Source organism: Trachurus japonicus, chromosome 17, assembly GCF_045865225.1.
Source record: "Trachurus japonicus isolate A0001 chromosome 17, Traja_1.0".
NCBI lineage: Eukaryota > Metazoa > Chordata > Actinopteri > Carangiformes > Carangidae > Trachurus > Trachurus japonicus.
Genome location: NC_140923.1, coordinates 6,022,966 through 6,045,754, shown reverse-complemented (window position 1 = coordinate 6,045,754; position 22,789 = coordinate 6,022,966). Strand labels below are relative to the sequence as shown.

The window sequence follows — 22,789 nt, the reverse complement described above, 5'->3', positions numbered from 1 at the left end:
CCTCCTCCTCCCCCTCCTCCTCCTCCTCTTTCCTCCTCCTCCTCCTCCTCCTCCTCCTCCTCCTCCCTCCTCCTCCTCCCCCTCCTCCTCCTCCTCTCTCCTCCTCCTCCTCCTCCTACCCCTCCTCCCCCTCCTCCTCCTCCTCCTCCTCCACCTCCTCCTCCTCCACCTCCTCCTCCTCCTCCTCCCTCTCCCCCTCCTCCTCCTCCTCCTCCTCCTCAGAGATCGGGCCGGCCTCGGTCATGGTGGGGAACCTGGTGTCGGGGAAGCGGATCGCTCAGGCCAGCGGCCGCGATCTGGGTCAGATCGAAGACAATGACCAGGCAAGGAAGGTGTGTGTGAGAGGGCTGTGCTGGTTTTCACCATCATCATCTTCATCACCATCATCCTCATCATCTTCATCTTCATCCTCATCATCCTCATAAACATCACACACGTGTAGCGTTTGTCTCAGTTTCTTCATGATCATTTAAGCAATATACTGTATCACTTTGCGTCGGGCCGAACAACGCCCCTTAGCCGTGGTATAATGAGCATATACCACGGACTGGAGTGATATATTGCTTTTATAAAACGGTTACCAATAATGACAATATGAAAGAGGAATACGCAATCAATTTCATGTAGTTTTATTCAACCAGAAATACATATTATACAATAAAATAGCCTCACTGTGGAAAAAAATAGTCCCACCTCTCTGGACGTTAGCTCCAAGTAGCTCTGCATCTCGTCTTTTCCTCGTCTTTTTTTCAGGTGAAAGTCACTGCTCAGTCCCCTCTACCGTTGTTAACCCTCCCCGGAGGTGAAAGTTCACCTTAAACATGTGAATTCAACTACTTTAGTCCATTTTTTAACATCGTAAAAACATCACCTGTCTTTTGCTAGACAGTAGTCTCATGGATACATGACAACAACTTCCATTCATACCAGTCATACGTGCCTGACGCGGAGTGATGGCCTACGCTGTGATAAGGCTTTAGAATAGTAGCCGTGGTATATCATTATACCACGGTTAACAACCAATCAGATCGCCGGATTTCACCTTTCCGTTTTATAATTATTGATAATAACTTCGTCACATTGGTTTAAAGGTGACGTCATGAGGCTCAAACGTCCAGAGCTCGTGAACGCAACATCTTGAAAACTTTTGAGGTGGATTTTCTATAAATTTGGTGCAAACGTCGACTGAGAGATTTAAAGATGAACGGAGTAGATTTAGTTTGGTGCACGACCTGTTGTAACAAAGCAAAGAGAGTCTGATGGAGACAGACAGGAAGTGGAGTGTGTTGAGAGGACGTCACTGTTGATGTGTTAATATTATAGAGGAAGAAGAGAATAACTGAGGTAGAGCGTCACTGACGGACGGATTCTCTTCTTCTCTTGGGCTGAAAATGTTGTTGGTTTCCACACACACACACACACACACACACACACACACACACACACACACACACACAGACACACACACACTGTAGACGCTGACACCAAGAGACAAGCTTCTCATAACAACCAGCTCCACTGCCACGACACACTGGACTGCTGCACCAGCCAGTCTGTGAGTCATGTCGGAGCTCCTCCCACTCGGGACAGTCGGAGAAAATAATTAGTAAAACACCGATTAAAATGCATTTCTGAATGCCAAAATACATTAAAACGTTATGAAATGCATTTCATTATTTTCTGTTTCCAGGGTTCCTACAAAAGTATGGATAGTATGGAATTTGATTTTATACATTTCCAGGTCTGGAAAAGTATGGAAAATGGAAACTATTGTATGGAAATATATTTATCTTAATACTTATCTGGGTTTGGTCTCATGTAAAGTGATTTGGGTTGATTATTTTGTTTGCGTTATTAGCTACAATCTCCTGGAAATTATTTGGTGACATAATGGCATACAAATTCAGAATAATGAAAACAAATGATTAATTGCACAATTTATTTACATGATACACATCTAACTACTCAGATGTCACAAATTATTTGAATTTTTTTAAACCAAGCTTCTGGAAATTAGGGTCTTTTTCAAATTTCAAATGTGTAGGAACCCTGTTTTTCCTTTTTTTAAATAGTTTTTGTGTCCTTTGTATTGTTTTAATGCTTTCGCTACGTGAAGCACTTTGAATGCAAAGTCTGTCGCGGTCCGCCATATATATGTATTTATTTTGGTTATTCTGGCGTGGTGGTGCGTCTCCAATGCTTTGAAGTCGGAAATCGGAGTTGTCTCGAACGCAGCATGAGAGTCGTCTTCGGTGGTTGGTGGAACAACTTCCTGTTTTGTTTCATACCTCCATCACTTCTGCTTTCCGATACCGAGTCACTGCAGCGTCCTGCAGCTTTAAGAAGAGTCAGAATGAGGTTTTTGGATGAAAACGCTGAAGCTGAATCTGGAGTTTAAGGGGAAGAACAGGAGCTCAGGTTGATTTGCTGAGTCATACATACATATCCATTTACTTAACCTTCATCCATCCATGTCATTCCTGAGGAACCTCCACCTCCTCCTGTGTGAAAACCAAACCCTCTGAGTGAGTGAGTGAGCTCCTGTTGGGCGGCAGTCGCTCCTCTGTTTGTTGAGACCGTGTGTGTGTGTGTGTGTGTGTGTGTGTGTGTATAAGTGTGTGTGTGTAATCTCATAGAGTGTAATGTGATTCACTTTGAATGTGTCTTCTCAGATCGCTCCTCTCATGTTTGTCCGGTGGAGGTCGACTTGACTCTGTTACAGCTGCAACACGAGTCTTTACGTCTATTTCTATTTATTATAGATTTATATATTATATCCAGATGTTTCAGCAGATGTTGCTACGACGACTACGACAGAGTCCAACAGCAGCAAACTGATGCAACTCCGCTACAGGAGACAGATTCCTATCTACAGCCTGGGCACACACACACACACACACAGACACACACACACACAGACACGCTGCAGACAGTCGGCTCTTTGTGCTGGTGTTTAACATGCCGGTCTTCTCTCTCTCATAGAGATAACATGAGTTTATCTGCAGGCAGGTTCCAGTTTATTTTATCTGGGGCTTCAGTGGAGCTCTGCAGGTTGAACCCACGGTCACACACCACTTCAGTCAGTGTGGTTGTTGTCGCAGGTTTCTGTCTCTGTACCTGACCCTGAGCTGTGGCTCCAGATAATATAAATATGGTGAACTGTGTGTGTACTGATACAGCTGAGACTGGTGGAGTCAGTGTTGTAAATAAAGTTGGAAAAGAGAGAGAGGAGGAAAGTTTTATTCATAGTTGGAAAATTTGGAGAGTTGTTTTTTTTCTTTGTAAACTGAGTTAATAGGATGATTTACTGTCACAGACACTGAATCTGAAACAGTTTATTTTATCATTCAAAGGACTGAATCTGAATCTGAAAACATATTTACTGCTAAATACTCAGAGAAGTTATCCTGGTTTTAAGGTGCAGACATATAACATAAGTTTTTACAAACAGTTTGTCTCACAGGGCTTTAAACAGCATCATAACAACATCCTCTGCCCTCTGACCCTCACATCCACTGAGGAAAAACTCCCAGGAAAACCCTTTTAACAGGGAAGAATTGGAGAAACCTCAGGATATAAACATAACTCCAAGACAGTGACATATAAAGACACAGATACTATTTACATACATGCATCATAGACTGTAAAAAGAATGGACGTAGCACCCGTGACATCACCCATTGGTTTGGGGTAGTCTGTTTTGTGATCCCACTATGGGTATTTGAACTGCGCCATCTTGGATTTTAGTGGGAGTGTACTTTCCATATTTGGAGGAGATGGAAACAGTGTTCAAGGAAGTGGAAACTATCGGTAGAGACCAAAAACAAAAAATGTACCAGGCTGTAAATATGTTTTTTTAAGCTGTAAAGTCGGCTATTTTAACATGGGGGTCAATGGAGAGTTGTTCACTTCTGGCACCAGCCCCCAGCCGCAGCCGGAGAACTGCAGCTTTTTGAACGCGTTAGTGGTATTCACTTGTAGAACCCACAACTCCCCCCTTGACATAAATGCAAGGTGCCGAAAATACTGTTTATATATCTATGTATGATATAGATGTATATTTTATCAAAGAAATATCAATGCAATAGAGTATGATCAGTGCAATCATACTCTATGTCCTATGATGTAACCCTGAACGCATCATGCGCCGTCATCACGTTAAAACACTTGGCTATAATAATAACGGCGGTATAAAATAACGACTAATCAAAAAAGTTACTCTTTCCCCGTTACAACGCTGTTACTGTTACCGTTACTGACATTAAAATGCAACGTATATTGACTCAAGAAGTCTCGTCACAAAATAATAATACACCTGTTAAAGTGTTTACGTTGTACACACATTTTTTTCAGTCCATCAACTGGTCGTAAAAAAGTGTTTATCAGATAAATGGGAGGTTCGAGAGGGAAGTCAAGTAATTTGACATATATGAGCATTTTAGAAAAAAGTAACACAATAGTTGCTTCTCCTGGTAATTAGTTACTCTTATAATGTAGTAATTCAGTTACTAACTCAGTCACTTTTTGGGAAAAGTAGTAACTGTTATTACTTTTTAAAAGAAACGTGCCCAACATTGATCAGGACTGACGTGTCCGTCTCAGAGTGAGAGACGACTGAAGACTGAAGATGTTATTTGTGTTTGAAACGAGAGTTTTTATATTAGTGGATTTTTATCATTTATTTTATATCATTTATTTTTATTCATTTTCCAGTTTGGTAGTTTAAGGACGGTGCTACGTCACCGTGTCGGCCGATGCTGAGCGGCGGAGCTGTGACGGGATCAGAGTGAAGCGGTTGTGTTGGTAACGGAGACAGGAAGCAGAGCAGCTGCAGAGGAAGCAGACGCTCATTTGCTCCGATGAAAGTTTTATGAAAAGCTCCGAGTGGAGACGACAAGCAGCTGAGTGATGTTTTCATCCAGGCTGCAGGGAAAAAGAAAGATCTCTCCCTCCTCCAGAGGGTTGAGAGGAGGAGAAAGAAGAGAAGGAGGAATAGTAAGAGGAAGAGGAGGGGAAGGAGGAAGAAGGGAAGGACAAAGAGGAAAAAGAGAAGGTGGAAGAAGATGAGGAGATGCGGGAGGAAAGAGAGGAAGAGGAGGGGAAGGAGGAGACAAGAAGACGAGGAAGAAGAGAAGAAGGAGAAAGAAGAGGAGGAGATGGGGGAGGAAGGAGAGGAGGAAGAGGAAGGAGAGAAGGTGGAGGGGGAAGAAGAAGACAAGGAGGAGGAAGAGAAGGAGGAAAAGGAGGAGGAGACCAAAGCAGAGCTAAAAAAACGAGTGAATATCACATAAAGTCCAATATTCCACATTACACTAACATAAAATATGACTCAAATATCTTAGATATTGTGTTTGGTTTATATAGTTTATGTTTTTGGTTTGACACAGCAGCTCATTGAGCAGCAAAGTCCAAAGTTTATTGTTCATTATTGTTTTCTTTATTGATAAAGATCCAGATGAGTTTTTGATGAAAATCTGAAAATATTCAGTTTGTGATGACACACAACGAAGAAATACGTTAAATCTACACGTTTATAAATTGGAATCTGCAAATATTTAGCTTTTAGCAACAATTAATGAAACAACTGATCAACTAATGTCATTACTAATTGATTACCGCCTAAAATATAATAAATGTAGTTTGTTTTCTGTGAAGATCTTAAACAGCACTGACTCCATTCATATTGACCACTGTGTTGGACTTCTCTTTAACCCTAAACCGTGGTGTTTTTTGACTGGAGAGCAGGAAACGAAACAGGAAGTCGCTGTGGTTGAAAACTTAAAAGTTAATTTAATTCAGTCAAAAGTGTAAAAGCTGCGACTCAGAACAGCAGAAACCAATCAGACGCAGCCTGAGAGCGACCAGACGTGACAGACACAGGAAGGTCCATTTACTCTGCGGTGGCTGCTGGGAAAGACTCTGAAGAAGGAGCTGAACCCTCGTCTGTCATGGAGCACACACACACACACGGAGAAATAAAACTGACTTTCTGTGGTAGAGCAAAACTAAGAGGCATGAATTACACTCCCTGCAACTCAGCGCTCAGCAGCAAATCTTGAAAAATTCATGAGGCCAGAAACAAACTCTCTCTCTGTCTCTCTCTTGATTTGTTCTCTCCTCCCTTCTCAAATTTCCATCTCCCTCTCCTTCTCTCCGTTTCTCCTCTCGTCTCTCTGATGCCGTTTGTTGTAAAGTATGAAACCTTGTTATCTTCCCCGTCTCTCTCTCTCTCTAGTGCATCATAAATCACAGCCAGAAATTTAATTATTCTCCATTTTCCATTTGTATTTCTTTAAACATCACTGTATCTGTTGAGTTATCTCTCAATACCTCTAATGTTAAAGGGATAGTTCAACATTTTTGGCAAATTGGCCCATTGCCATAATCCCTATAGTCATAGCAGTAGGTTCGTTACCTTTAATTGTCGGTGCAAGCTGTTTTTAGAACGGCGATAAATACTTATTCAGACATCAGGATCAATATATATGTTGTTTTGATGCTGTTTTAACCAACTGTAAAGTGTCCAGAGTTTTATTCTCAGAGCTACGCTACGGAGGCTCATGGGATTTCTTTGGTTTCCCTCATCACACTCATACACAAAAATACACAATCCAACAACTCCACAACGCTCTGGTGGACAAGTTGTGACCTGCACATTCACCACGCTATGAGATAATAACACAACGTTACCACACAGAGTTGTTTTAGAGGGAAATTCATGCAAAACCGCTGATGTGCATTGCCTTCAGGGACAGTTTTTCTCTGCATTTCCCTCTAAAAAAACAGGATTTTTTAAATTATTAAAGTGAATGCAATACGCTTCCGTACACGTCAACATCTGTGTGTAAAAAAACATGTCACTGTTCTCTGAACTAGAGGATAAAGGAGCTTGTTTAAACTGTACATTAATTTGAACCCACATAGTGCAAAGCATGATGGGAAGTATTAACATGCATAATTAGATATATCCACTGTGTTTTTACGATAATAGTTGATATTTCCACTGTGCACATGCTTAGTATGGATGTGTGTGTCTGTCGTGTCTGTCTGTGTGTGTGTGTGTGTGTGTGTGTGTGTGTGTGTGTGTGTGTGTTCACCCAGTCTGACTGGTCCTGTGTTGTTTCCTGTGTCTTCCAGTTCCTCTTCCTGTCTGAGGTGTTACAGTGGAGAGCCCAGACCACGCCGGACCACATCCTCTACACACTGCTCAACTCCAGGGTAAGACACACACACACAGACACAGACACACACACACACACACACACGCGATTCACATGAATAAAACAGTGTGTTTGTCTGGAGGGTTTGTTGTTTAGTGCGACAGGTGTGAAGAGGAGCGAGAATCATGTTGTGTTGTGATGCAGTGTGTGTGTGTCTGTGTGTCTGTGTGTGTGTGTGAGAGACAGTGTGTGAGCCGGTTGTGTGTGTGTGTGTGTGTGTGTGTGTTCATCTGCATAATGTCAATATGATGCACTGGTTTGTTTACAGCTGCTCGGCCCCGAGATGCTGCAACAGAAAATATGACATGACATCTGCTGATTGAACGTGTCAGTCATTTATCTGTGTGTGTGTGTGTGTCTGTGTGTGTGTGTGTGTGTGTGTGTGTGTGTGTGTGTGTGTGTGGCCTCATCCAGGGGACGATAGCCAGCTCTCTGACTTGCGTGCAGCTGCATAAGAGAGCGGAGAAGATCGCCGGCATGCTGGCTGAGCGGGCCCACCTGCAGGACGGAGACCACGTGGCTCTGGTCTACCCTCCAGGTAAAAAACACTGGGACTTTCAAAATAAAAGCTGCAAACACAGGCTCACAGGGACTTTCAAAATAAAAGCTGCACAGAAATGGAAACTCTGGAAACTTAGTTAAACATAAGGTCTGGTTTGGAGCCTTTAGATCTTTATTTGAGGATAATCTGACATTTTATGTTATTTTATGTAATAGAAATTCACAGTGGATTTGTCTTAACGTCTCGTCTCTCCATGTTTTTCTTATATTTATCCGCGTTTGTTTACTGTATTTCAGTGGTTCTCAACCTTTTCCGGGCTCTGCGTATATTTTATCAACCCTGAGTCCCACACTAATTCGACAGAAACAGAAATATCATATTTATTAATGGTTCTAAAGGCAAATGTGCATTTTCAAAGCTGTGTTTTCCAGATATGTGTAACAAACAGCTTCAGATTTATGAACTCTCTTAACAATAAATAACCAATTTCAACAAATGTTAAGTTGAAAAGTTTGTTTTTAAAAGCTGCCGTACACTGAACATGATACACAATCCAACAACTCCAAAACGCTCTGGTGGACAAGTTGTGACCTGCACATTCACCACGCTATGAGATAATAACACAACGTTACCAGACAGAGTTGTTTTAGAGGGAAATTCATGCAAAACCGCTGATGCGTGTTGCCTTCAGGGACAGTTTTTCATCATCAGTCTCTGCATTTCCCTCTAAAACAACTCTGTCTGGTAACGTTGTGTTATTATCTCATAGCGTGGTGAATGTGCAGGTCACAACTTGTCCACCAGAGCGTTGTGGAGTTGTTGGGTTGTGTATTTGATGAGTTTGATGAGGGCAACCAAGAAATCCCATGAGCCTCTGTAGCGTAGCTCTGAGCAGCTCACGGCTCTGCTCCGCCGTTCTAAAAATAGCTTGCACTGACAATGAAAGGTAACGAACCTACTGCTATGACTGTAGGGATTATGGCAATTGGCCAATTTGCCAAAAATGTTGAACTATCCCTTTAAGTATTTGTTGTATATGTCCATATAAGGAAGTAATGAGCTTTGAGGTTTGTAACGACGTGTTAATGAGTAAACAGAGAGGACGAGCTGAGGACGGAGACGATGAAGACGTCGAGTCGGATCGAAGACAGAGAGAGGGAGAGAGAAAGAGAGAGAGAGAGAGAGAGAGAGAGAGAGAGAGAGAGAGAGAGAGAGAGAGAGAGAGAGAGAGAGAGAGAGAGAGAGAGAGAGAGAGAGATAGCACCGCAGGGAAAATGAAGACGAACAGGAAGAATAGTCATTTCTGGTGGATTTCAGCCGAGCAGGACAGATTCCCGGACACGAGGAGACAGATCGTCTTAAAGCTGCTGCACAACGAGTCTGTGTGACCTGGTTTATTCCTCTGTTCCTCCTCCTCTTCTCCTCTTTCTGTCTGTCTATCCTCTCCTCTTCTGTCTTCTTCCTATCTTCACTTTGCCCCTCGTCCTCATCTTCCCTCCATCCCCCCTTTCCTTTCCTTTCTTTTCCTCTCCTTTCTGTTCCCTTCCTTTCCCCTCCTCTGCCCTCCTCTCTCCTCCTTTACTTTCTTTTCTGTTCCTCTCCTCCTTTCTGTGTTCCCTTCCTTTCCTCTCCTCTCTCGTCCTTTCCTATCTTTTCTTCTCCTCCTTTCCTTTCCTTTCTTTTCCTCTCCTCCTTTCTGTTCCCTTCCTTTCCTCTTCTCTCTTCCTTTCCTCTCTTTTCTTCTCCTCTCCTTTCTCCTCCTTTCTTTTCTTTTCTTCTCCTCCTTTCCTTTCTTTTTCTCTCCTCTCCTCTCTTCTATTCCTTCTTCTTCCTCCTCCTCTCCTCTCCTCTTTTCCTTCGTCCTCCTCCTCTCCTCTCCTCTCCTTCTTCCTCTCCTCTCCTCGCTCCTCCTCTCTCCTTCTTCCTCCTTTACTCTCCTCTCTCCTTCTTCTTCCTTCTTCCTCCTCTCCTCTCCTCTCCTCACCTCTCCTCCTGTTTCCTCTCCTCTCCTCCTCCTCCTCCTCTTCCTCCTCCTCTCCTCCCCCTCTCCTCCAGGTATCGACCTCATCGTGGCGTTCTACGGCTGCCTTTACGCCGGCTGTGTGCCGATCACGGTGCGACCGCCTCACCTGCAGAACATCGCCACCACGCTGCCGACGGTCAAGATGATCGTGGAGGTAAAACACGTTCATGCATCCATCCCATCATCCCTCAACAGCGTTTTATTTGAAGTTTTGACCCGAATATAAACATCGACCTTTATACCAACTTTATTTATAAAGCACTTTAAAAACCCAGTTGACCAAAGTGCTGTACGAAAACACAATATTAAACATAAAATACACAACACCCATAAGACATTAAATATGTAAAATGCAATAAAATACAAATAAAATACCAACATATGAAACCAATAAAACAAGTTTAAACAATAAGTATTATATTATAAGTAAGAAAATAAGTAAAATTAGTCAATAAAACTAAGTAACAGCAAATTAAAAGACATCAATTTATACGAAATCAACAGGTGGGTTTTAAGGCGAGTACCTTTATGCTATATGGAGCAAAACTAAAAGCTGTCATCCACCTGTTTCAATGCATTTATTGATCCGGAGCTAAAACCTAAATGGAAATGTTAGAATTTAAGACAGAAGTTGTGCAGATGTGAATTTGTTTGCAGGAGGAAACGAGAGTCTGAGTTGTGAGTTATGAGGCTGCAGGTTGAATCTTCCTCCTCCACTGGATCAATCGTTTCTATCACGAAATGTGCAGAAGATCTTTAGTGAGGAACAAGAATCTTTAAACAGACGATTAAAAGTCACATGTTTCTGCTCATTCAGTGAATCTGATGTAAAGTTCATGTTTGAATGAAGCTCAGATTTGTTTTAATGTCTCGTCTCTTCATGTTTTTCTTATATTTATCCGCGTTTGTTTACAGTATTTCAGTGGTTCTCAACCTTTTCGGGGCTCTGCGTCTCTATTTTATCACCCTTAGTCCCAAACTAATTTGACAGAAACAGAAATATCATATTTATTAATGGTTCTGGAGGCAAATATGTGATTTCAAAGCTGTGTTTCTCAGATATGTGTAACAAACAGCTTCAGGATAAATAACCAATTTCAACAAATTTAAGTTGAAAAGTTTATTTTTTAAAGCTGCTGTACACTGAACATGGCACATTATTGAGTTTTACACCGATTTCCTGTGCGATGGTTTGGTTTTAAAATAAGACAGTAAGGGTTGAGTTTGTATTAACGGCGCATTGCAGTAAATATAAAAAAAGACAAACGAGAGTGAATCAAGTTCAGTTTGTCCTCGTCGTGTCTCAGTCCGATCCTCTTTACCAAACGGCTGCTTCTCTAAACCGCGGCCACGGAGCTGTGAAGTCAGTTGGGTTGAGACGAGTAAAAGGAGACGGAGCGAAGGAGGAAGAGGAGTCGACAGCTCAAAAATGGGAAATGTGATGTGATGTGATGTGATATGATGGGATGTCTGGTGTGTGTGCTGCAGGTGAGTCGCTCGGTGTGTGTGATGACCACACAGCTCATCTCCAAGCTGCTGAGGTCGAAGGAGGCCTCGGCCGCCGTGGACGTCCGGACATGGCCGCCCGTCATGGACACAGGTAAAAGAACAGATTTAAAACTCTCTCCCAGTTTTTATTTGACTTTATTATAGTATATAATATTTCTCCAGGGGGACGGGGCGGGACGGGGGAGGAGGGGCAGACGTTGTTTCTTTCCATATATTTTGGAAAAAGTGGTCGAATCAGCTGAAAGTGAAAAAAATAATTATCAGGTCATATAGATGAAGTTGTGCTGTAAAAAAAAAATAAAGATACCAAGCATGGGCATGTTAGACATTTTTAACGTGGTATGTAAAGAGGAAATCAAAAGTATTCAAAAACAAAATAGGCTCAGACCCTTAAAGGGTTAAGAGAAATAAAATAAAAATAAAAAAGAAGCGTGAATGTAGTTGTCCTGTCATGTTTTTAACTGCACAGTCAGTGGAGTATATGAACACATTATTTCCCTGCAGTGATCCTGTATTATTGTATGTGACAAATAAACTCTCTTGAATCTTAAATAAAAGTGGAATTAAAAAAGCACAAAAAGAAAACAGAATAAAACACATTGTTATTAAACAGATAATTCCTTAAAGTGTTCACAGCCTTCACATCTTACACACATACAGTATATAGTATATACTGTACATATATGTTTGTTTGTTTCTTTCTTTTTCCCTGCAGACGATTTGCCAAAGAAGAAACCTCCTCTGCTGCATAAACCGTCCAACCCCGACACCCTGGCCTACCTGGACTTCAGCGTCTCCACCACCGGCATGCTCGCTGGAGTCAAGGTACACACACACACACACACACACACACACACACACACACACACACTGACCCTGATCCTCTAAGTTATAAGACTGAAACTCCTCCGAGTGGAAACAACGTGTAAAATACATTTCACTTGGTAACAAACCACAACATCAGTTAAATCAGTTAAAGGCCCAGAAACAGAGACGGGAACCAGAATCAACTCTTTTTTCTTAAACTTAAAGGGGTAGTTCAACATTTTGGCAAATTGGCCCATTGCCATAATCCCTATAGTCATAGCAGTAGGTTCGTTACGTTTAATTGTCGGTGCAAGCTATTTTTTAGAACGGCGGAGCAGAGCTGCAAGCTGCTCAGAGCTACGCTACGGAGGCTCATGGGATTTCTTGGTTTCCCTCATCAAACTCATCAAATACACAATCCAACAACTCCACAACGCTCTGGTGGACAAGTTGTGACCTGCACATTCACCACGCGATGAGATAATAACACAACGTTACCAGACAGAGTTGTTTTAGAGGGAAATTCAGAGACTGCTTGATGAAAAACTGTCCCTGAAGGCAACGCGCATCAGCGGTTTTGCATGAATTTCCCTCTAAAACAACTCTGTCTGGTAACGTTGTGTTATTATCTCATAGCTCCTCCGTAGCGTAGCTCTGAGCAGCTCACGGCTCTGCTGTTCTAAAAATAGCTTGCACTGACAATTAAAGGTAATGAACCTACTGCTATGACTATAGGGATTATGGTGATGTAGCCTCGTAAACCAGCCTCTCGCGGAAGTGCATTTCATTTCATTCCGAGGGAGTCTGGCCTCATCCCCATTCTAAGCGTTTGGACTGAAACCCTCAAAAGGCCGAGCCAATCAGCGTCGCCCGCTGTGATTGACACAGCACGTTGGCCAATCAGGGACCGACTGGTGCAAAGCCCCGTCGCTACAACAACTTGCTGATTGGCTGAATGGGGTTGTCTGTCAACGCTACTACCAAAGATATTAAACCGTCTTTGCTACTACTCCCGCCCAGCTCCCGTCCAGCCCAAACGCTTAAAGGGGGGATGAGGCCAGACTCTCCCGAGAAATGAAATGAAATGCATTTCCGCGAGAGGCTGGTTTACGAGGCTAATGGTGATGGACCAATTTGCCAAAATGTTGAACTATGCCTTTAAGCTTGTTTGGCCACGGTGTTAATAAGAAACTGTTAGCTCTCTACTCTGTGTGTGTGTGTGTGTGTGTGGCCATTAGAGCAGCTGTTGAACAGTGTCGCTGTGAACTGACTCTGATTGGACGGTTTTTGTCTCTGTATTGATCTGATTTTGACCATGAAGCTGATTAAAGGTCAAAAAGGCGTCGGTGTGATCACATCTTCATCAGCAGCAGCTACATGTGTCTGTGTTTAGTCAGTGTGTGTGTGTGTGTGTGTGTGTGTGTGTGTGTGTGTGTGTGTGTGTGTAAATAAACAGTGGTGACATTTAACTAGATTAAAGCAGCTATTGATTCCTGCTGCAGTGAAACAAACCAGCGTCTTGTTCTCAGCTCATTGTTTCTCTGCCACTATTCATCTGCTGCAAGTGTGTGTGTGTGTGTGTGTGTGTGTGTGTGTGTGTTGTTTTGTTTCTCAGCTCTCAAAGGACCCAACTAATTAACTAATTAAACTGATAAATCTTTATTATTTAATTCGCAGTTGCAGCTTCGCTCAGTGGAATTTTTATTTCACTTGTTTTGTAATAACCTAAAGATGCTTTCACCATAAACCATAATATCAAAAACAAAATACATGAATAAATCAGCTAATCACTATCATTAGCTGTTTTTTTTTTGTTTTTTTGGGAAGGCCAGCATTTTTCTCCACCAAGTTCTTGTAATCAATCGTTATTTCTTGGCTGTTTCTAGACATTATCACGTAATTAGCCTCCTGTAAATGAAAGGGTTTCCTCCACCTCTGTAAACACAGCTCAGACTGAGAGTTAGAGTTTCTATAAAATGATAAAATGTCAGGAACATCAACATCCCAAAGTTTTACTGTGCATTCACACCAAAAGCTTCCAACACTGCAAAAACTCAAACTCTTACCAAGAATATTTGTCTTATTTCTAGTCAAAATGTCATTTCTAGTCAAAACAAATCTAATTATACCTAAAAATAAGACACTTTTTACTTATTTCAAGCATATTTTCACTTGAAATAAGTTTTAAAAAATCTGATAGTGGAGCAAGTTTTTCTTTCTTATTACAAGCACAAAGAACTTGCTTTCACTGGCAGATTTTTCTACTTATTTCAAGTGAAAATTTGTTTGAAACAAGTGAAAATGATCTAAGGGACTGTTCGTTATTTATCATCAGTGCCACCGGAGGGATTCACAGGACTTTTTTTTTTTTTACATGACCCCCCTGTCGGAGTCAATACATTTTAACATGACCCTGCATTAAGCCTTATCAAAAGATACATGACCCCCCCCCCCCCCCAGCCATCGACACGTGACATCGCATCACGTAGCGCGTGACACTAGTTTTATTTCATTTTGACAACCATGTGTGCAACAGCTTCTCATCACAATGCTATTCATCAGCTGTTATTAAACCAACTCATCAATAACAGAATCGCGATTTTGGACCAGCTCACATTACACAACAAACCATTAACAATTAATCCACACTCAAACCGAAGCAACAACTACACTCAACAACGTATTATTACAAGGTTTACGACGGATATGACAGACAACTGTGTGTGTGTGTGTGTGTGTGTGTGTGTGTGTGTGTGTGTGTGTGTGTGTGTGTGTGTGTAAGAAAGAGAGGGAGAAGTAGATAAAAACCAGCTAGCTGTTAGCTACCGTAGCTCAGGCGTCGGTCTCCCGTCAGGTAAAAGCTGCCGTTTATTCCTCAAATGAAGCTCATGAAGTTGTACAGTTATCCATCACTGCAGTTGAATTCGCCGCTAAACTGCTGGACGCGAAAACCGAGGGGGCGTCTGTTTGTTTACAATTCACGAAAGCAACGTGAACGTACGTGCTGCTCAGACTATGTAGAGTTAGAGGCAGGCAGGCAGCGTAGCCTCTGTACGGTACTGAAGTTAAACTCACTCACCCATAAAAGACGTGCTAAGCCGCGGGCAAAATCCTTATTGAGTTCTTGGCGAAGCGGTTAGCATCGTCGCCTGCGGTGCGGGAGACTCGAGTTCGAACCCCACTCAGGGCAGACCAGAGCAATATAAAATAACGCTGTGATTTGGGCCGTTGCTCTCATTGTCATCAGTGCTTGCAGCTTTGAATGTCCCGTTTTGTTTTGTTTTTGTTTTTTGCGGGCATTGCAGTGTCCTCCAGACAAAAAGTTGAATGACCCCCCCTCACTGACCTTTTTTTTTTTAGTAGACCCACCCCTCAACAAAGAATATTATGGCATGACCCCCCCCCATTTTTCTCCGGTGGCCCATTCCATAAATAACGAACGGTCCCTAAAAACAAGTTAATTTTTAGGTGATGAGTCTTATTTTAAGTAGAAAGAGATTAGTTTTGACTAAAAATGAGACATTTTGACAAGAAATAAGACAGATATTCTTGGAAAGATTTTGAGTTTTTGCAGTGAAAGCGTCAAAAACGCTCAAGGATGCGCTTCAGACAAGACAGCTTTCAAAACGGCAAAATATTTTCAGCCTTTTGACGCTTTAGGTTCTCATTGAAAATGAATTGACTTTCGGTGTTTTGACGCTTTGGAAGCTTTTGGTGTGAACGTACAGTTACTGTTGGTTTCGTGAATCGTGGCTCAGTGTTTCATATTTGTCCTTCAGGTTTTCTTTGTGTGAGTGTGTGTGAGTCTGCACTTCCTGTTTCTGCTTTGTGTTTGGAAACATCACGGAGATGAACAGAGCAGAAGAGTGACGCGCTGACGTTTTCACCACTAGTATTTCTTGATGCTAATAAAGTGTGTGTGTGTGTGTGTGTGTGTGTGTGTGTGCAGATGTCTCACACAGCCACCAGTGCCTTCTGCCGCTCCATCAAGCTGCAGTGTGAGCTCTACCCGTCCAGAGAGGTGGCCATCTGCCTGGACCCGTACTGCGGCCTGGGCTTCGTCCTCTGGTGCCTTTGCAGGTCAGACACACACACAACCACACACACATGTGCCTTAAAGGGATAGTTCAACATTTTGGCAAATTGGCCCATTGCCATAATCCCTATAGTCATAGCAGTAGGTTCGTTACCTTTAATTGACCCTTCGCCAACTCCTCCCACAAACGGCTATTGTCCAATCCTACGTTAGCAACCGTAACTATAGGCCTGGCAAGCTTTCCGCAGTGAGTCATTACGTTTGCTTTTGTGGACACATTTTGAGACTAGGACGAAAAACATTTGTTTGTAGAGAAGGATGTTGTTGTTGCTGCTGCTACTACGGCGGCGGCGGTGGCGGCAGCAGCAATATAGAGATGTTCAGATACGAGCTGACTTTTTTTTCGACTTGAGCAAGTGTAAATACGGGGATAACCATATGTTCACCTCCGAAATGACAGCTGTACTTTTAGGGCTTTTACCTGGGCTTTTAGGCGAGGGATCCTCCAGGCAGGGACTGCTTTCACTGACTGATACAGTGGTGGGAGAAAAAAAAACAGCAGCCAAAGCTGTATGTGGTTCACAATCGCCCAAAAACTTGCAGTTTGACAACGTTTCATGACCAGTGAGATGACCTAAGTCTTCGTGGGTTGATAGACGGTAAAATTACCGGTCCTTACTGCTGCTCTGTACATTGTCCAGTCGTGTCGTTGAACAGATGTTTTATCCTCCTGCGCGAGTCACGTCACTGAAAACTCTGAATGATCTTTGTGACTTCTTCTCTCTATTATCTCAGAACAGTTCATCCAGAAATTTTCTGATATTTCCTTTGAAATCGATACCAAATACTGCCAGGAGCATGGCTGGGAGTGAAAGCTTGCCCGCCGTAGCAACAGTAACCAAGGGGGCGGGGCTTACGCGAAGGGTCAATTGTTGGTGCAAGCTATTTTTAGAACGGCGGAGCAGAGCCGTGAGCTGCTCAGAGCTACGCTACGGAGGCCAATGGGATTTCTTGGTTTCCCTCATCAAACTCATCAAATACACAATCCAACAACTCCACAACGCTCTGGTGGACAAGTTGTGACCTGCACATTCACCACGTTATGAGATAATAACACAACGTTACCAGACAGAGTTGTTTTAGAGGGAAATGCAGAGACTGCTTGATGAAAAACTGTACCTGAAGGCAACGCGCATCAGCGGTTTTGCATGAATTTCCCTCTAAAACAACTCTGTCTGGTAACGTTGTGTTATTATCTCATAGCGTGGTGAATGTGCAGGTCACAACTTGTCCACCAGAGCGTTGTGGAGTTGTTGGATTGTGGATTTGATGAGTTTGATGAGGGAAACCAAGAAATCCCATGAGCGGCTCTGCTCCGCCGTTCCAAAAATAGCTTGCATCGATATGACTATAGGGATTATGGCAATGGGCCAGTTTGCCAAAATGTTGAACTATCCCTTTAAAGAGCTTGTTTCACCTCCTCCTCCTCACGCCGGCCCCTGTGTGTGTGTGTGTGTGTGTCCAGTGTGTACTCAGGTCACCAGTCCATCCTGATCCCTCCCTCGGAGCTGGAGGTGAACCCGGCTCTCTGGCTCTCTGCCGTCAGTCAGTACAAGGTCCGAGACACGTTCTGCTCCTACAGCGTCATGGAGCTCTGCACCAAGGGCCTGGGCCTGCAGACCGACGCCCTCAAGGTGAGGGGGGGGGGTCGTAAATATACAAGAATCAAGTCGTACATTTCCTATGAGAAAAAAGTCATAACATTACAAGAATAAAGTTGCAAATTTCCTATGAGAAAAAAGTCATAACATTAAGAGAATAAAGTCGTAAATTTACAAGAATAAAGTCATAAATTTACGAGAATAAAGTCATACATTTACGAGAATAGAGTCGTACATTTCCTACAAGAAAAAAGTCATAACATTAAGAGAATAAAGTCGTCAATTTACAAGAATAAAGTCATAAATGTACGAGAATAAAGTCATACATTTCTAACGAGAAAAAAGTCATAACATTACGAGAATAAAGTCGTAAATTTATAACTTCATTCTGACCAAGGTCTTGTTTTGACAGGAAGGTCTCTTGGAGACACAGTATATCACAGTGGTTAAGCAGGTTGTCAATTACTCTACGGCGAGCTCTGTCCCCTGCGCTCTGGCCCAAACGCAGGCCACGACAGTTGTACGACAAAACCTGCACAGTCATTTTACATGGTTAGTGAGAAGTTGACACTTATTGTTATCTAACGGCAACTGAAGAATTATATTTGTTTATTCTGGTGTTTTAAAGTCTTTCCTCCGGAGCAGAAAAAGACTCAAATGAAATCATGAATCAATGAGGGACAAAACAACATGATGCAACGATTAGTCGACTAAAGGCAAAACCTGATGAATCAGATTTGACTATGAAAGTCCTTAGTGGAGAAACCCTTCCTGACGACTTTGTCTCGGTCCTCCTTCAGGCTCGGGGTCTGGACTTGTCCCGGGTCAGGACCTGCGTGGTGGTGGCGGAGGAGCGGCCCCGGATCGCTCTGACTCAGTCCTTCTCCAAACTCTTCAAGGACCTGGGGCTGCACCCCCGAGCCGTCAGCACCTCCTTCGGCTGCAGAGTCAACCTGGCCATCTGTCTGCAGGTCAGCTCCTCCTCCGCACTCCTCCTGTGTGTGTGTGTGTGTGTGTGTGTGTGTGTGTGTGTGTGTGTGTGTGTGTGTGTGTGTGTGTGTTCGCCTGCTGCTGATCGGTAGTTATCAGGTCAGCTGAGGCCTTTTATTAGAGCCTGGTTCATATTTACATGCAGGTAAAAGTCTTTGAGTAAAGGAAGAACAGAAACTGAGCCAGTGACGGTGTTTACAGCTGTTCAGCCTTCAGTCTCTCAGGTCTTCACTGCAAAAACTCAAAATCTTCCCAAGAATATTTGTCGCATTTCTAGTCAAAACTAAACTCTTTTGACTTAAAATAAGATTCATCACCTAACAATGAACTTGTTTTTAGACACTTTTTACTTCTTTAAAGCAGATTTTCACTTGAAATAAGTAGAAAAATCTGCCAGTGAAAGCAAGTTTTTTCTGCTTGTAATAAGAAAGAAAAACTTGATCCACTGCCAGATTCTTCTACTAATTTCAAGTGAAAATCTGCTTTAAAGAAGTAAAACGTGTCAAAATCAAGCCACTTTTTATGTGATGAGTCTTATTTTAAGTAGAATGAGATTTGTTTTGACTAGAAATGACATTTTGACTAGAAATAAGACAAATATTCTTGGTAAGATTTTGAGTTTTTGTAGTATTTGATTCCTCATCCAGAGTCACATCAACACAAGACAGATACACAACGTCCAGGATGGAAACTGCAAACTAGGGATGCACCAATTGTGAAATTCTGGGCCGATACCGTTGTTTAAAGAGGAACTCAGCTCCATGTCATTTCATTTCATAACCTTTATTTAAACTCAGAGATATATTGAGGAGGAACCTAATTTACAATATAGCTGAGATGAAACACAAAACATATAAGGACAGAAGACAAAACATTTGAAACATACAAAAGCATAACAGAATACCGAAAGTTAGAGGTGACAAGGATAAATTAAAACATAAGTGTAGTTAAAAGCAGGAGCAGTTAGAGGTAAAATAAGATGTAGTATTGGTTTTAAATTGTCCTATTGATAAAAGTGAGGTACGTTTCAGATGATTTTGCAGAGTGTTCCAGGTTGCAGGTGCAACAGTAAGAGAAACTGGTGTTAACAGAGGGAAGCTGCAGTGTGAGCCAGTCTTTTGAGCGTGTGTGATAGAGACCTGCATTAAAAGATACTAGCGGGTTAATATAAGATGGGAAGAGACCAGTGAGAGCTTTAAAAATAAATAAAATCCAGTGTCTATCATCATCATCTGTATTTTTTGTCTTTTAGTTTAATTACCAGATTAGATACATGATGTTTGAAGGTGATTTTGTCGCCATGTGTCCCTTGTCTCCAGCTCCAGAGTCCTAGTTCTGGTTAAATCAATGACTAGTAACTAGTTCCAGGGAGAATGGAGGCTCTCTGCCTTCCACCTAGCGTCTCTTGGCTGAAAACCAACCTTGTAAGATCAGAGCCTCCGACCCGGTGTCCCAGCTCTCGTCTCCATGGCGACACCGCCACACAAACGTAACGTGCCCCGTAACCCGTAATCTCTTGTTGATGACAGATAAGACTACACAGATATACACATGGTAACATGGTAGATGATAAATAACCTTATCTATCGCTCCATGGATTAATTTCTCACCGGCTTCGCTGTTGGAAACAAACGCACATGGAGGAGAGGAGGGTTAGAGACACAGAGGAGGAGACACCAGACCTGGAGAGTTCAGGTTTAAAATAACAACATTTTGGCCAACGTTGGTTGTTTATTCCACTTTTGTGTAAAAAAAAGAAAAGAAAAGAAATCTTCATTACTCAGAAAAAACGACATTTTCTCTCATTTAACCTGAATAAAATTGAATGTGCACGGCAGAGTCATGTCCCAACAAACAAGAGAAAAATACAGATGTTCAGCCGGTGCATCTCTACTGCTAAAGAAGCTGTAAACCTTCACGTAGAAGACAAGACGGTCTGAGTTTAGCTTCATGTCAGAGCTCATAAACACAGTTTTAATGTTATGTTATTTCTAACAAACACAAGATATAAAAGAAAAGTTCTGAACTCATTCCAGGTGTTGACAGAGGCGGGCGGTTTCCTCCTGCCTCCACTAGTCTTTATGCTCCGATCAGACAGGTGGAGCTCAGCTTCTGTGTGTTTGTGTTGTCAGTTGTATTTCTGTTTTACTCTGTGTGTTGAAACACTCAGAGAGATGAGATGGTGCGTTCAGGGACAGTGGGCTCGTTCTGCTGTTGAAGCTTCACAGCTTTGTTAATGAGCTGGATGATTTTCACCTGAAACCTGTTGATCTTCTGCTCAGACGTGTAAAAACAAACAATAGAACAGACAGATGTTGAGTGAAGAGATGCAGATGTGTCGTTTCCTCCTCCTCTCTGCACAGTTTTTTATTCTTTTTACTTTCTTCTAAAACACAACTTAAAGTTCAAAGAGGAATAAAAGGATGATATTGTATGTTTTATCGCTCCACAGGATCTCAGTCCAGTCGTCGTCTGAGTTTCTATTAAATTGACGTTTTGCTGCTGAGTCAGTGATGTTTAACATATAGAAAGTGGACTGTGTCTCCTCCAGCAGCATGAAACAAACTCATCCTCCAGACTTTAAACCGTGAACTAACCACCTCACTAACATCTGGCTCAAACATCTGGACGTTCTTCTTCTTCTTCTTCTGATTTGCTCGTTTTGTTTTGTTTTGTTGTGTTTTTCCATCTTGATGTTTTTTTGTTTTTTTTCCCCTCCTCCTCCTCCTCCTCCCTCCTCCTTTCCTTGTTTTATGCATAACCCCGCCCACATGTCTCATACCTGGTTTTGTCTCCGTCCTCCCTCCCTCCCTCCCTCCCTCCCTCCCTCCTTCCCTCCTTCCTTCCTTCCTCCTCCTCCTCCTCCTCCTCCTCCTCCTCCATCCCTCTTTGCTGCTGTAGCCTCACAGGCTGGGAAAGCTTGCCGACCAGGTAGGGAAACACCATCATCAACCCCCCCGACCCCCCTGACCCTCCCAACCACCACCACCACCACCTGCACCACACTGCTTGTCAGCACATCACCGTCAGCTGTAGATCCAGTGTTAGAGAGAAGAATAAAGAGCAGCAGGGTTTCTCTCTGAGCTGCAGACCAACCTTCGACCTTCGACCTGTCGCTCATTTGATTTATCATCATGAAAATAATCAGGAGCTTCTAGTGTTGTGGAACTCCAGACCACATTTCCAAGGTCTTGGCCTTGTCTCTCAAGACCAGTCAAGACCACAGCTGAAGTGGCATCTTTTGTTTTTTTTTAACGACACATTTTTCTTCTCTCGAGTATTTGGGCCACATTGAGAAAAGAAAATTCACAGACTTTGAGAATAAAGTCATAGTTTAACGAGAAAAAAGCCATAATAATACAAGAAAAAGTAATAATTTTATGAGGAAAAAGTCACAATATTACAAGAAAAAAGTCAAAATATTATGAGGAAAAAGTCATATTATAAGAACAAAAGTCATATTACAAGAAAAAAGTCAAAATATTATGAGAAAAAGTCATGTTATAAGAACAAAAGTCATATTACAAGAAAAACGTCATAATTTTACAAGAACAAAAGTCATAATAATACAAGAAAAAGGTCATCATTTTACTAGAAGTCCTATATTACAAGAAAAAAATCTAAATATTATGAGAAAAAGTCATATTACAAGAAAAAAGTCATCATTTTACAAGAACAAAAGTCATAATAATACAAGAAAAAGGTCATCATTTTACTAGAAGTCCTATATTACAAGAAAAAAATCTAAATATTATGAGAAAAAGATCAAAAGTCATATTACAAGAAAAACGTCATAATTTTACGAGAAAAAGTCATTACAAGAAAGTCATAATATTACAAGAAAAAGGTCATAATTTACGAGAAAAAATCATTACGAGGAAAAAAAACTCAGAACTTTACAGGGATAAAACCATAATATTTTAACCTGTTGTTTTAGAGGAAGAAAAGTTGTTAAAATGAGGCTGTGGAGCATTTTGTAAAGTTGTATTTACTAGATACTTGATCTTTTGGCACGTCAGCACCACATTGCCTTGAGTATCA

General features: G+C 42.0%; 1 protein-coding gene across 4 annotated transcripts in view; it reads left to right on the top strand.

Annotated features, from left to right (window-relative positions):
- Positions 1-22,789, top strand: part of LOC146969876 (disco-interacting protein 2 homolog C) — a 205,642-nt gene that overhangs the window by 174,441 nt on the left and 8,412 nt on the right. The window contains exons 23-32 of one of the 4 annotated variants that reach the window (XM_085805378.1): positions 223-323; positions 7,138-7,218; positions 7,635-7,758; positions 9,778-9,899; positions 11,234-11,345; positions 11,970-12,079; positions 16,011-16,141; positions 17,623-17,791; positions 18,559-18,729; positions 21,650-21,679. In XM_085805378.1, coding sequence (XP_085661504.1) covers positions 223-323; positions 7,138-7,218; positions 7,635-7,758; positions 9,778-9,899; positions 11,234-11,345; positions 11,970-12,079; positions 16,011-16,141; positions 17,623-17,791; positions 18,559-18,729; positions 21,650-21,679 — 1,151 coding nt within the window. Of the gene's footprint in view, positions 1-222; positions 333-7,137; positions 7,219-7,634; positions 7,759-9,777; positions 9,900-11,233; positions 11,346-11,969; positions 12,080-16,010; positions 16,142-17,622; positions 17,792-18,558; positions 18,730-21,649; positions 21,680-22,789 lie in introns of all 4 variants that reach the window. The other 3 variants (XM_085805377.1, XM_085805381.1, XM_085805379.1) reach the window with 3 other exon arrangements.